The sequence below is a fragment of the Engystomops pustulosus genome, chromosome 9 (genome assembly GCF_040894005.1).
Source record: "Engystomops pustulosus chromosome 9, aEngPut4.maternal, whole genome shotgun sequence".
NCBI classification, from domain to species: domain Eukaryota; kingdom Metazoa; phylum Chordata; class Amphibia; order Anura; family Leptodactylidae; genus Engystomops; species Engystomops pustulosus.
In genome coordinates this window covers 91,822,141-91,837,228 of record NC_092419.1, presented here as the reverse complement: position 1 = coordinate 91,837,228, position 15,088 = coordinate 91,822,141, and the positions used below count along the sequence as shown (strand labels likewise).

Sequence of the window (15,088 nt, the reverse complement as noted above, 5' to 3'; positions counted from 1 at the left end):
GTTTAGTGGTTGCAGGAGTAGTGTCACTTTAGGAGCCTCTCTCTTTTATTCTGTTGTACCAACAGATGTGCCATATTGCAGGTAGGAATCTTACCTTTCAGAATGTAGCAGACTTATGGTTCTGTGAGATACAGAAGCAGAGATACAGATCGCAAAACGCAAAGTTGGAAATGCAAACTGCAGATAAAAGATCCAGTTCTTGCCTATTTTTTTTTTTAACTGCTTCTATGTCCACTTCTGTAGCTCACAAAACCACAAGACTGACGTGATCTGAAATATGAGATTCTTATCTTTAATATGACACAAAAAGCAGGTTTCTAGGTACTATACAGTATATATCTATAGGTAATGTACAGTATATATCTATAGCCCACAAAACCCATATACTGTATATACTCAAGTATACTGCGTCGTAATATGTGCGTGGAATCTGGGAAAAGAGCATAGACATGCCTTTCTCCTCACTGCCGGGGAAGAAGATATTTTATTTTAAGGGGCTGGACATTTCCTTAAAGGGGGGCTCTGCTGGACATTTCTTTTTAAAAGAGGGCTCTGCTGGACATTTCTTTTTAAAGGGGGGCTCTGCTGGACATTTCTTTTTAAAGGAGGGCTCTGCTGGACATTTCTTTTTAAAAGAGGGCTCTGCTGGACATTTCTTTTTAAAGGAGGGCTCTGCTGGACATTTCTTTTTAAAGGAGGGCTCTGCTGGACATTTCTTTTTAAAGTAAAGTATATACAGTAAATGGGAGTCATTTGTGTACAGAAGTTTTCTGAGATATTTATTTTGGGTGGGGACAAAATGAATTGGTTTTCATCCAGGAAAAAAAAAATTATATTTCTTATTAAAAAGTTTCTTTTCTAATAACTTCTGTAATACTGATGTATGGAAGTATGGAAATGTAAGCTCGGATAGTGATGGAAGCCCTTCATTACCACCACTTAGACATAGTCATTGACATACAGAGGACAGTGACAATGATTCACAATAAATTATGCTGACTTACTCGTTTTTGATGATGATATGATACATGGACAATATAACAAGAGAGGGGGGGATAAAATGAGGCCACAATAATGTGATCTAGAGTCATCCAAGACCATGGTAACCAAAGGCAGAGCTGTCATTCATTCTACACAAAACCAGAAACCAGGACACTAGAACAGAAACTGAAAATCTGCTAAAAATAAGAAGCTAGGAGATTCCTGAACTACAGGTTTCATACCTTAAAAGGTGACACGTTGAAATCCAACGTTTTTTTCTCAAAAGGTTCTTGTAAATGAAGAAAATTTCAGGACCAGAAAAAACTTTTATCCACTCAATGGATAAAAGCTTCCAAGTAGAATCACATCTATTTCTTTGGACATTTAATTATGCAATGCTAATAAAAAGATCTATCATATTTATGTATATCATCAGTATGGAGCAATGGGGTTGGAGTCCTGGGCAGATATTTTAACATCTTGCACTGGAGTCGTTCATCCTCATCCACCCGGTTGTTGCATATGCAGAATAAAGCAAACTCTATGCGTCGGTCTTAATAACAGTGCAATGCACGTACAGGCGGTCCCCTACTTAAGAACACCCGACTTACAGACGACACTTAGTTACAAACGGACCTCTGGATGTTGGTAATTTACTGTACTTTAGCCCCAGGCTACAATAATCAGCTATAACAGTTATTAAAGGCGTCTGTAATGAAGCTTTATTGTTAATCCTGGTTCTTATGAGAATCCAACATTTTTAAAATCCAATTCACAGTCACAGAGACCAAAAAATTTTTTGCTGGGGCTACAATTGTAAAATATACAATACCGACTTACATACAAATTCAACTTAAGAACAAACCTCCAGAACTTATCTTGTACGTAACCCGGGGACTCCCTGTGCACCCATCAGTTCTGCCATGCTTGGCACATGCGCTGTACAGTCTACTAGGCCATCAGGGAGTTTGGTGGTGGATAGCACACGTACTGAATGTGATGAACTGAGAGCAGCAGGATTTTACAGTTATAGTTTGTACATAATGTCATATTTGTAGGCAGCATGGTATAGAGCAGGAGGAGCCAAGCAGATTGTACACAGCATCCTTTGTACAGACAGATCGTTATAAAGCAGGAGGAGCTGATCATATAATACATAGCATCTGCAGGGGAATGTTAAATGACCAAACAGATTGTACATAGTGTCCTTTCTGCAGGCAACATGTTATAGAGCAGGAGGAGCTAAGCAGTTTATGCACGATGTCATAGCTGTAGGACGCGAGTTATAAAAAAGATGCAGTGTGTCCTATCTTAAGGCAGCATGTTATAGAGCAGGAGGAGCTGAGCAGATTCTACATAGTGTCCCTTCTGCAGGCAGCATGTTATAGAGCAGGAGGAGATGAACAAATTGTACATAGTGTCCCATCTGCAGGCAGCATGTTATAGAGCGGGGGGGGGGGGGCTGAGTAGATTGTATATAGTTTCCTATCTGCAAGCAGCATGTTAAAGAGCAGGAGGAGATGATCGAATTGTACATAGTGTCCCATCTGCAGGAAGCATGTTATAGAGCAGGAGGAGCTGAGCAGATTGTACATAGCGTCCCATCTGCAGGCAGCATGTTATAGAGCAGGAGGAAATGAGCAGATTGTACATAGTGTCCCATCTGCAGGCAGCATGTTATAGAGCAGGAGGAAATGAGCAGATTGTACATAGTGTCCCATCTGCAGGCAGCATGTTATAGAGCAGGAGGAAATGAGCAGATTGTACATAGTGTCCCATCTGCAGGCAGCATGTTATAGAGTGCATGAGAAATTAATCAGGCAGACAGAAAAATAGTTTTGTAGAAAAGATTCAGTTCAACTTGCCAGATATTAAAAAACATCTTTTCATTTTATAACTTCTTTATCTGCTTAAAAGCAGCCATAATATATATATATATATATATATATATATATATATATATATATATATATATATATCCATCACAAATTTAGTTAAGCAGCAGGATAAAGAGGCTGCACTTACTTGGCCATCGTGCTGATAGTCTTGTCCTTGGACCTTGCAGAGCGGGCTGTTCTGATCTTCTAGGCAGTGAGTCCCGTCCATGGCACCATTCCAGTTCACACATACAGTTTGATAGGACTGGAAGACAAGACGAGACGCAGCTTTAGCTTTTTCAAATCTTAAATCACTGTATAATTCATACGAAGTACAGTCGAAAGACGGGGTGTAACACACGTCAACGCTTATTCCTAGCAGATCTGGCGTTACTATAGAAAAAATCGTAGAAACATCAGTTGTCACAGGTTTCTGTATTTTGTAGTAGCACCTGGCATTGCAGGTATACAGCGCTGTAAAACTGGTTTCTCAGCATTCTCACGGATTGCCTCAATGAGGATATCCTGAAGGGTTTTCCCAGTAAAAGCACACACTGTCAGACTGAAGTCTACCTAGGATAATAACATAGACGTGCCTTAAGTGAACGACACTCATCTACGAGTATAATTATATAAGCTTAACACAGGACGACAGAACAATGAGATGCTGCTCCGGAATATACAGAACAATGGCTGATCATAGGGTCTCCTGTGGGGTTGTCAGGTCTCAACAAGTTATGCCTTATCCATGAACAAGGGGATGACCTTGAACATGGTGGGGTCCAAGAGGAGGGATGCCCACAGATCAGAGAGAACAGGGGTCTACTGCAATCCAAATGAATTGAGTGGCACGTTGATGGAAATAGTGGCAAGGGCGTAACTTGAGGGGGTGCAGAGGGTGCGGTCGCAACCGGGCCCAAGAGGCTTAGGGGGCCCATAAGGTTTCCCATATGAGAAGACCAGTACTATAAACCATACACTATAGTCGGGGGCCTGGCACAGACTTCGCACCAGGGCCCATCAGCTTTAAGTTACACCACTGAATAGTGGAGCGCTACCCTCAACTCTCTGTCAGTGCCATGAAGATGAATATAGCAGCAGGGGATATGTGCTTCCAGTTCTTCTACAAGGGACCCCAAGACCACTGTGAACCCTTCCAATCAGAAAACTATCATGTAGAGGGGAATATCTTGTGAATGGACAATCCCTTTAACAGCATGTTTACACTGGTGACAGTTTGTTCACTTCCCTGGAGTGGAGCGTGCTTTGGGAGTATGTTTTTCAACTCCTAGATAAGGTGATCAGATGTTTCCAACATTATTAGACTAGAAATAGAAGTACAGCTTCATTCTCTGTGTATTGGCCAGTCCCTTGGACTACTACTTGGTTGCCATTTACATGAATTGCTGCCATCTGATATTTATGACCTATGAAATGAATGGGCCATACATTTGTATAACGCGGAAAACCCATTAAGACATTTATCGCCGAATAAAGATTTTATTTAAAAGTAGAAGAATGGCTGTAAGATCCATGGGGTTCGACATGAGCAACCCCTAACACAAAGCTAATCCTGGCGCTCTCCACCGCCAAAACCAACAAAGAGAATTAAAGAGGTTGGCCACTAATACTAAACATTAACCCTAACCGGGGCACCCGTATTATACTTACCCTGTAAAAGTTTGCCAGTAGTTGCAGGTCACATGACAACCCCCCCCCCTGAGGCCGCAAGACATCCTGCGTCCTGCTGACTTCCGGTGGATAGAGGGGGACAGTCATTACCGTAAGCATGCCCCGTTCATCATATCAACATTTCAGTGGTTGAAGGGAAGTGCCAAGGACATCCTGACACTATGGGATTATGTCTGCACAGCCCCTCCATATGCCAGTAGGACATGGGACATCACAGGAAGCCCAGAGTCCTGCTGCCTGGGGGTCACATGACCCGTGTATAATATGGGACTTATTCTGCTACGACAGCTCCTTTCTACATTTAGTGACCAATGAGCTGTAAATGTGGCAAGACAGCACAGTAGAACGGTAAAAAATGAAACATGAAAATTTAAGAGGAACAGTGCCATAACTATTGCAAAACTAGTTTAATGATCCAAAAAGATGTTTCTAAATCTCAAAAAAAAAAAAAAAAAAACCCCAACACAAGAAACGGTAAAAACTTCTTTTCCAGTTCATGGTAAACATTCAGGAAAATGTCACTCTGATATTTACTTTCAAAAGTTATTTCTTTGATCTTCAAAGAGCAAAAATATCAACAAAAACATGGAACAGGATAACAATAGTACTAAACCTTTTGCATTGACAAACGGTGCATTAAAGGGAAAAATGAAAGATTTTCTACAAAGGAATTTTTTTTATGAACTCGTGTACACTGTACTAGCACATCCAACCACTAAAAGCCTCCAGTCCACAGAATAGTCATTTTCCCTAATTTCTTCCGGCAAAGCAGAGGATTAATTATATTGCCCCTATTACCAGGAAAACACAAAGGTCCTGGTCACACAACAAGTACATAGAGCAGTATTGGAGCCAGTACAAAGGCAATGAGGCGATTTTCTTACAGGAGATAGTGATGTTATGTGTCGGGCATAGAGACTAAGGAGAGATGTAGGGGCAGAGATGTTGTGGTCATGGGGGGGGGGGGGGGTGAGTAAGGTTTATTGTGCTCGTTTCTGGTGACGGTTCCCTTAAGGGTGCGTTCACACGTAGCAGTAAGGCATTCATTTTTAATACATCAGAAGAGCTGAGAAGAGGAGATTTGCCCGATTACATAGCTGTTAACATTGCATTTACAAAACGCATGTGTCAACACAATGTGAACAGCAATGCATTCAGGCAAATCTCCTCTTCTCAGCTCAGATGCCTTTGAAAACGCATGTGTTACTGCCACGTGTGTACGCACCCTTAACTTTGTAACACCACAGCCGTTTTTAATATTTTAAGCGTTTACAGAGCTGTACGAGGCTTGTTTTCAAAGTTGCTTCCTAGTTGCACCATTTACTATAAAAGGGAAGCTGATAAAAATTTCCAAACAATGTGATTGTGTCGGTACAACCACAGAGATAACCTACAGGGATTGTAATGATTTAATACCTATAAAATAACCAAATCTATAAAACAAAAAAATAAAAATAAAATAAAAGGTCTTTGGACCCCCACATTCTGACACCTCTGACCTTTTTATACTTTGTGGTACTTTCATGGATACCATTTTGACAGGGTGTAATTGGCAACAGACCTCCTACGGAGAATCGGGGGTTAAGGCGGCCAATCGCTGCCCCCTCGACAATGGACATATTCAAGCAAATTAATAAACCAAATAAGTCTCAGCATCAATCGCAGACATGATGAGCATTGTAATACAGTAGACACCCACCCAGTTAGAAGAGGACTCAGCCCTTGAGCCCCCTCTATTACTGGACATGGGAGCAGGACGGCTGGACGTGCCACCTTTGTTATTGTGCATGACAGCTGACTCAGTCTTCTTCCTCGCTGGTGAATCCCGGTCACATGCTGGGATACATTTTTAGCATCTATTGGCAAAACTGTGGAAACGTGAAAACACAAGTACAAGCCGCTGCTTGTGGGAGGAATGCAAAGTAGAGTAAATGTATGCACCTCGATCAATGATCTGCCTCTGCACAATACCAAGTCATATCCCGCTGACACATGAGGAATCATTATGTCCTGCTCAGACAAGCCACACTCACTATTCTGGGCTGCTGGTTCTTACATATCTACCCTTTGCCAAGTCACAAACTAGGTCCTCAAGTAAAATTTAAAAAAAAAGAATGACCCAGTTGTCCATAACAAGAGATACGGATGTAATGAATTCAATCATTTTTAGCAATAGAAAAACAATGGGAAGATCACGGTGAGGAATGAGAATTTTTATTACAAGGATCTCTTTTTGCAAGAAGGATTGTTTTACTGATGGTTGATATGTCCGAATAAGTTCCAGAAGATCCAGCACTATAGAGTTATAAAAATATGCTAATTAGCCTGGGGTGCTCAGGCTATGTCACCAGAGTGCCTCAGAGAACCTCATCCAATAATAAATTGTGTGTCCCCCTTTTGTGCTATAATAATGGGGGAAGACAATAAATTATCGGACAAGGCGCTTCGGTGACATAGCCAGAGCACCCTAGGATAATTAGCGTCATTTTTAGAACTCTATATTCCTGCAATTGTGGCATATAGAGTATTAGTAAAAGAGTCCTAAGGAACTTCCTATTAGGACACGTCTACCATCAGTAAAACGCTACCAGAAATATCCATCATAATAATAAGTCCTTTATTTATATAGCACGTACACAGATTCAGCCCATGACCGCTCGCTCTTCAGATTGCACAAAAGTAAAAAATATTTGAAACTAATTCCTTGGGAAATTTAGCAGAAATATTCATGGGATTAAAGCTTCCCGAATCCAAATTAGACAAGATCAGATCTGTTATTCAGTAGACCACATTTCTAATAACTAGAGTTGTTCATGAGAAGTCTGAATGCTCTTGCCACAAGATAGATGCAAAAGTTAACACTTGTATTATAGAGGAAATTACTAAGGCTGCTATGGCGTCCACGGTGTGGTTTATGTGGCTAGGGAATAAGTTTCATACGTAGGAAAGCCTCTTAAACCCATTAAATAGGTTGTACCATGTTAGATGTTACCCTATATCAGGTACTTTCACAGATTATAAATGGAAGTGCTGGACAAAGCCCAAACCTGTACTCTCATAGTACTGAATGGAGGGGTTGCGGCAACATACAATTTGTGAAAACAGGACCCCCATTCTCTTGATCGCTGGGTGTCCAAACAGACCAATTTATTACAACCTCTCTAACATCCCAGGATGTAAATGTTCATCCCAATAAAGGAACAGATCGCGCCCCTGGTTGCCCATGCATGTTCTGGTGTCACCTGGGAGTTCTCCTAATAGTGACCTGCGTGTCCCAAGAGTATTTGTGTTTTTGGATTACATGAAAATGGTCATCCATGGGTTTTAAGGAACACGGCAATATGTTTTCATGGTGTAACTGAATGAGAAGATGATTCACAAGATCCCTTCATGGTCAACAAACCGATTACCTCAACCCTCAGTGTTGTAGGCACTTCACAGAATATGACTACTGCTTTGTGTAAAGGGCATTTTGCCCTGTCCCTTGTAGAGTGTTTGAGCAGTAAAAAGACGCCCTTCCCTTGCAAAGAATACAAAGATGTCTCTCTTATCTGAGAGCGGATTCCGCTCCTTCAGTAATCACTCATCACAAGTTCTGCCCCAGAAGAGAAGCTTCTTCTACAATGAAGTGGAGTCATTCTTAATGAAGTGGTGTCAGAATCTCCATATAGTCTGACATTCGACCTCGACACTAAACACGAATGCCATGACTACGCTATAGATATAATTCCAATAAAGAGAATTTCCACCCACAGAATATCTATACACTGAGACAATTAGCACTCATGTATGCACACAGTATCAAAAGAAAATTATTACCCAAGGCTTTTGATGTGGTCCCAAAATATAGAACAAAGACACAGTCATGGTTGCTTTTACACTCTTCAATAATGTGTACAATTCAATTACATTCTCAAGCTTCTGTTCACTACGTGTCTTTAAGGAATTACATTACTTGTGTTTACATGTAGACATTCCCTGGTTAAGAGATAAAAGTTTAGACAGGCTTTTCACACTGTGGTTTTGCAATGTCTTCCCTCGACTTCTGCTGCATAAAACTAAACCGTTTTGGGTGGGTTTTTTTGTGGTGGATGTCTCAGCAGCATAACATCCTCAGGTTTTTGAGGGGTTGGCAATGATTTATACTGATCATCACCGATCATCTCTTTTGGCCATGATTTGTAAAGCGCCACGGTATATGAAGATTACTATTATCGTTATTGTAAACACAGGACATCGGGCAAGAAACATTAGGCGGCCACCTAGAGGCCCGCAGCCGTGACTCGAAGGAAAGACTTCCAGTAGCCACACAGGCACAGAGCAAGCTACTTCTGTTTCCATGGGTTTTTTTTTTTTTCGCAATGGGCAAAGAAGCTGATCGGTGTTGAGGTCATGTGATAGACCATCAATATGAATTCCTGGTCAACCCCTTTAAGGCCAGGTACACACAGTGGAGTAAGCTGCAAGACATTACACTGCTGAGATACCCAAAGTATCAGTACATAAAGTATAAAAGACACATTGTCATAAGGATAGGTAGGCAATGTGTAATCACAAAAAACACACATCGAGAGGACACGTAACAAGTATTGCTAAGAACATGGGGCCCCTATTAGGGGCGTAACTTGAGGGGGTGCAGGGGATGCGGTCAACACAGGGCCCCAAGAAGCTTAGAGAACCCATAAGGTGTCACTTTCCCATATGAGAAGACCAGTACTTTAAAGGAAATCTACCACCAGGATGAAGGACTGTAAACCAAACACACTGATATACTGGTGTGTGCCCCCTCTGGCAGGATCTGCTCTTCTTTTAGCTTCCTATGGCCTTGTTTTTATGAATAAAAGTCTTTAAAAATGATGCAAATGAGCTTGAGGGGCTCTATGCTCCATCAACACCTATGGAGCCTGGAGTCTTCTTAGGCTCATTTCCATCATTTTGAAATCCTTTTTTTTGTAAAAAAACCAGTGCATAAGAATCTGAAATAAGAGCAGATCCTGTCAGAGGGGGCACACACCAGTATCTCAGTGTGCTTGGTTTACAATCCTTCATCCTGGTGGTAGAGGTCCTTTAAACCATAGATTATAGAGGGGGCCCATCATCTCCAAGTTACCCCACTGGTCCCAATTGTAACCCTGCTTGTTGAAACCGTGTGAACTCTCTACTTTTTGACTTTTTTTCACATTTCGTTTCCTTTCTTTGTATCAAAATGTTGGAAAATTGAAGCAAACAGACGAATTTAATCATGAAATGAGTAATAACATGCAGCCGCTAACACTCACATCCAGAAAACATTAACTGGAATGTAGGTCATAATGACATTTATTCTGACTACACATCGTTGTGTATGAATAGATTCTCTCACATTTGTAGACTGGGGATCCCCCCTTGCAGATAAGAATAACCCTACACTACAAGATGAAAGGTGCATGAATAAAGGGGGACCTGAGGCTTGTAATAACATGTTGTACGCAACAAATTATGGGAGGAGTTGATGTGACTACCTTGGATGGAAGTTGAATAGAGATTCTTCTATAGATTGGGCTATATGTGTAAAATTGTTGATTTTCCACCATTATGTAGTGGGTTGAGGATAAATGGGCATCACGCTGGATCGGGAAAGTGACTTTTTCCTAACTACCTTATTCCTGGCACTTGGTGCATAACACCAGAAACTCTAGACCCATATGGGTCAGCTGTTAGCTACACCAGGACTACTCTGAGAGGTTGTGATCCTGTTGCAGCAAAGTCCACATACCTGTAGAGAGGTTAAAGGATTAATAAACAGCAGGATTGGGAGTAGCCGAAGGTCAAACCAGTTAGAAAACACATTGGGGGAGGTTTTGTGGTAAAATTATGGGCCTCGGCTTATACTTGGGTCGGCTTATACTCGAGTATATACGGTATGTATTTTTTTATGTTCAAGGGGAAGGAATGCTATGGTGCCAGTTCTCTCCTAGTTATGCCCCTGTCTAAAACCTTCAATAATATAACACGCAGCATTTTAGTTGAATATTACTCCAGTATTCTGGCATAGACAGTTTGATACATCTCACATGCGGGATTGTGTCGCACGCGATCTGATTTTGTCGCATCAGCACCGGCTTTCATGCAGCGGGGGGTGGAGGGGGGAGGCCGTCGGACGATCCGACGGATTTGGACTAAGCGCAGGATTTAACATTCAAAATTGTGTCACAAGCCAAGCACTTACATACACCAGGAAGAAGAAGGTGAACTCCGGCAGACCTGAGCGGGGAAGCGACACATGCAGGATATCAGGCACAGGATCTCGGGCATAGGATCTACGACAGACTTCATCCTCGTTGGACAACACACCTCAGGGATCGCGCACGGACCGGGTAAGTAAATGAGCCCCAGTGTGTCCAAACCCAATTTCTTGTTACACCTCATGTACTATAGTGCTATATCAACATAATTTTATTCAATTTCTGAGCGCAAGGTCTCATAAAATGGGAAACAGAACAGGAAGCAATGCAGCACTTCTATATAAATAACACAGCACGTTATACACTCGCAGACAGATGCTACTTTACCCCCTTCTCCTTTTCAACCCAAAACATAGCATGTGTAAAAACCTCTGGTCCTCCGTATTATAAACATCCATTTTGGGTGTGTGAGACCCAGATGTTCATAAAAAAAAATGTGCGGAGAAGCTTTGCAAGGAGGAATTTTTAAGCAAAACAAGCCTTGCGGTATTCTCTTCGGAGATTACTCTGAGGTTTTTAGCTCCATTTTGCATGCTTGTCACTGACCACAAAATGTATACAATAACGTGAAATGTCCAATTATATAACAAGAGGCATAATGTACAGTTATCCACCTGTTTGCATCTGGGAAACAGACTGCTGCTTTTCATTATATTTGTGTCTAGCTCTGATTTGTTTCAAGATTTCACAGAAAACACAACTTTATAACCGTGTATGTGGGGAAGAGTCTGCGGTGAGGCTGCCCTACATCTTCTCCTTGCCCGGCCCAGAATGATTAATAGGTCTCTCATTACGTGCAATCATTCATTAAATAGCTGAGAACATTGTGAACATCACCGGTGGTCTTTTTAAGGACCTACAACCATAGGTCCACAAGTAATCACACCTCCTAACTGTCTTGGATCCAGTGGGACAGTCGCGGTTTTGAGGCTTTGTCCCGCTGTCCCGTCTGGCGGGAGGTATGTCCCGTGGCATCAACTCTGTCAGTATCCTCCTAACACAGACAGGGCCGATAACAATGACAATGCAGAGAGCCAGCAGCTCCCTGCACAGTCACTGTGCCTCTACTTCTACTGTGTGTAGCAGAGTCCGCAATGTGCTGATGTCATCCCTGCCTGCCGACTTCACTGTTACATACAGGACTTTTTAAAAAAGTCTGTATAAAAATTTCTGATCATTTAAAGGCAAAACCAAAACCTGAGAATAGTAGAGAATAATCTGGTGCTACTGGGGATCAAGACTTCACTGAATACACAGAAAATGTCAGGCGTCAGCCTATGTACTATTTTTCCAGATTATTTTTTTACATTTATTCTTTTGTTACCCATTCCAAAATGTTAATCAAAAGGTTGTACAAGTAAAAACAATAAAAAAGTGAACATGAACTGGACCAAAAGTCAACCGGTTTTACTTACATACATTTCCTCTGACTAATGTAGCAAAAAGAAAAAAAAGACGAAAAACTAGTCAAATATTTACCAAACTAACCTAACATTTGTTCAGGATTGCCACGTTTATTCTCAATAGCTCAGCATTATGGTTATTACTACACTATTTGCTACTCGTATTTGTTACAGAGAAAAGATTCTGATAAATATGACACCGGTTATTTTACCACCTGTTCTAGCTGATAACTGCTAATAAACTAATAATACACTAAAAGAAATGGAGCAAACATCAATCTGTCAAACCTATTCCTAAAGCAAGACTATGGTACTGGTGATTTAGGTGGGCATGTTGTGGGCACATTAGGCTGGATCACGAGACAATACCTATTATCCTGAAGACGGACAATGAAATCCTTGTCGTTGCAAGGGCTTGATTATGATGCATAAGGCTCTATCTATCTATGAATCTATATAAGACATGAACTAAACATTTGTGAGGACTGATGTTTTTACAGCTGTCATCTGATGGTAGACAAGCCGCACTACAGACTACGACAACAAAGTTATGTGTGATTTGTCACCAAGGATCCATGTTGAATTTGTGCTAGCTCCGCGTACAATTGCCAAACACTGTGATCTTCACGTCAGATTAAATTTTACCATGAGGTTCTGGTGTAAAATTATACATGTAATTGTGTGCCCACCATGGCTGTGATCTCGGTGTAAAGAAGTAACATCTTATCTGGGTTGTTATTATAAGTATTCATATACCACGGCTAGATGCTAGGGGCAGCAATTTGCCAGATTGGCCGTTCGGCTGCTAATCCAGCAACATGCCCGTGTCGTAGGTCCGAACTGGAACGTTGGGTCCACTCAGGATACAATGGAGCCTGTGCTCCAGTTTTTATGGCGAATAAGGAAGGATGAATCTAAACTCTCTGCTGCCTGAGGCAAGAGGATCAACTCGCCACATGGATGGTGCACGGGAGCGCTTTGACTAGCCAAACAATAAAATATTTTCCCCATGGGCTAAATATAAAGGGTAGGATAGTTCCTTACATACTTAAAATTGTGAGCCTGGTTCCCGGTTTTGCCAGGGCTTTACTATAGCCTTTACTATAGCCTGTGCCAGCCCAGATCTGGTGGAGATTTCAATTCTGGGAGTAAGTGCAGTTCTAGAATTTAAAGATGGAGATTTAATTCTGGTATGTCGATGATGCGCAATGCTCACCAGACTTGCTACTTCAACCTCATTATATACTATATATGTGTAATGTATCATAAAAGTCAATCATACACAGAATCATACACAGGGACACAAATCCGTTCACCGTGACTGTGGTAATCTTCTTTTATTTGGCCTCTTTCGTTCTAAAATGATCTTTTTTAATCATGCTTATGAGCCAGAAGAGCTTGGGGGGGGGGGGGGGGTGTTACCATAGTCCCTCTGTGCTGTAGCTTCATAGGCTGTTATACTGTGGTGATGCCCCCTCGTACCGTGTGAGATCATAGCAGGCAGATTGAGGGGGAATGCAGATGAGAAAGGGGGCAATGTAACCGCCTGTGAAGCTGCAGCACGGAGGAGCGCTGGTAACTTCCCCAAGAGCCCTTCTGGCTCATTAGCATAATTTTAATGTTGAATTTACAAGGAGGCCATGGATAGTAAATATAAGAAGATTACCACAGCAATGGTGCCTGCAAGTAAGTGTCCCTGCTCATTATGGATTTTGATGGGAGATTTCCTTTCCGTTTTTTTCCCATATTTGGTTGCGACCTACCATTTTCATTGGGTTTGGTTGAAATGGTGACACAGAGAGGGGAAAAAAAATTATTATTACACAGAAGGAAAGAAAAAAGGATGAAAAAACGAACATGGATGTAGGGCCTAAAATGGTTCACTTGCTTCTCTCTCACTGCTTTGCTTGTACCAGTTAATCTGACGGTTATATTTGATATAATGTAAATGGAGTATATTATATGAAACATTCTAACTAATAATAATAATAATTTTTAAATTACAGGAAAGCTGCGGTACGTGGAGTTGTGAGAAAAAGAAAACATGAATGCAAATTGCAAAGAAAACTGTGCTGTAAGACCCCGGTAAGCAAAACTCAATGTGTAATTGCAATCAATAGGCCCCTCCAGGGAATAAAGATTTTTACAGTCAATATCTGTGCAGAATTTCATACAAACCTATAATATTTTACTGACGATTAAAAATAAAGAAAACCCTTCTGACCTGTTATATGTGTTGTTGACCCTAATGCAGTGTCTTGTTTTAAAAAAAAATTAATAAATACAGTTTAAAAAAAAAAAAAATAAGGAAAAGCATAAAAAAATCCATTTAGGGAATGTTTTTAATTCATAAGAAAACTATTGAAATCTAAATCGGGACATTTCCCCGTCGCTGTAACTTCTGTGCACCTCAATGTCATCCCCCGGTTTAGATGAAGTTGCTTTTCTGGTTTCCTGAAAGCGCTGACTTACAACACAATCCGATACATATTTTTAAAACGTTGGCCAGACAATATTTTTTTCTGCTCTCCCGATGAAAAAAATAGCTGTGGCTGAGGTTTGGTTTTCAGCGATGTATGAATGCCCCAGAGCACATGCCTGCACAGTGAGTCAGCAGAGCAGCCCTTCCTCTCTTTTGCAATTTAAGATGTGTGGCATTTCGGATTGGCAGGCTTGTGCGGGCACTCAGGAAGCACACTTATATTCCGCTATTCAAAAACGCTTTGGACTGCAAAACTATGTCCTGTACGTAAAGGATATGAACAAAACAAAAAAAACTGGTGTAAAGTTGAATCACTCCGGTAAATCATTGCAAATTATTTTAAAAAATGTACAAAAGACTTTGTAAACAGATATAAAAAAAAAAAAACAACGAAAAATATTCCAAAAAATTTCACACCTGTCCATGGGT

The 15,088-nt window shown here is 41.1% G+C and overlaps 1 protein-coding gene across 4 annotated transcripts in view; it reads right to left on the bottom strand.

Annotated features, from left to right (window-relative positions):
- NEK6 (NIMA related kinase 6) overlaps positions 1-15,088 on the bottom strand; it is a 116,145-nt gene that overhangs the window by 47,905 nt on the left and 53,152 nt on the right. For all 4 annotated transcript variants that reach the window (XM_072123250.1, XM_072123253.1, XM_072123252.1 and 1 more), the window contains one exon: positions 3,007-3,123. In XM_072123250.1, coding sequence (XP_071979351.1) covers positions 3,007-3,087 — 81 coding nt within the window. In that variant the 5' untranslated portion in view covers positions 3,088-3,123. The remainder of the gene's footprint in view (positions 1-3,006; positions 3,124-15,088) is intronic.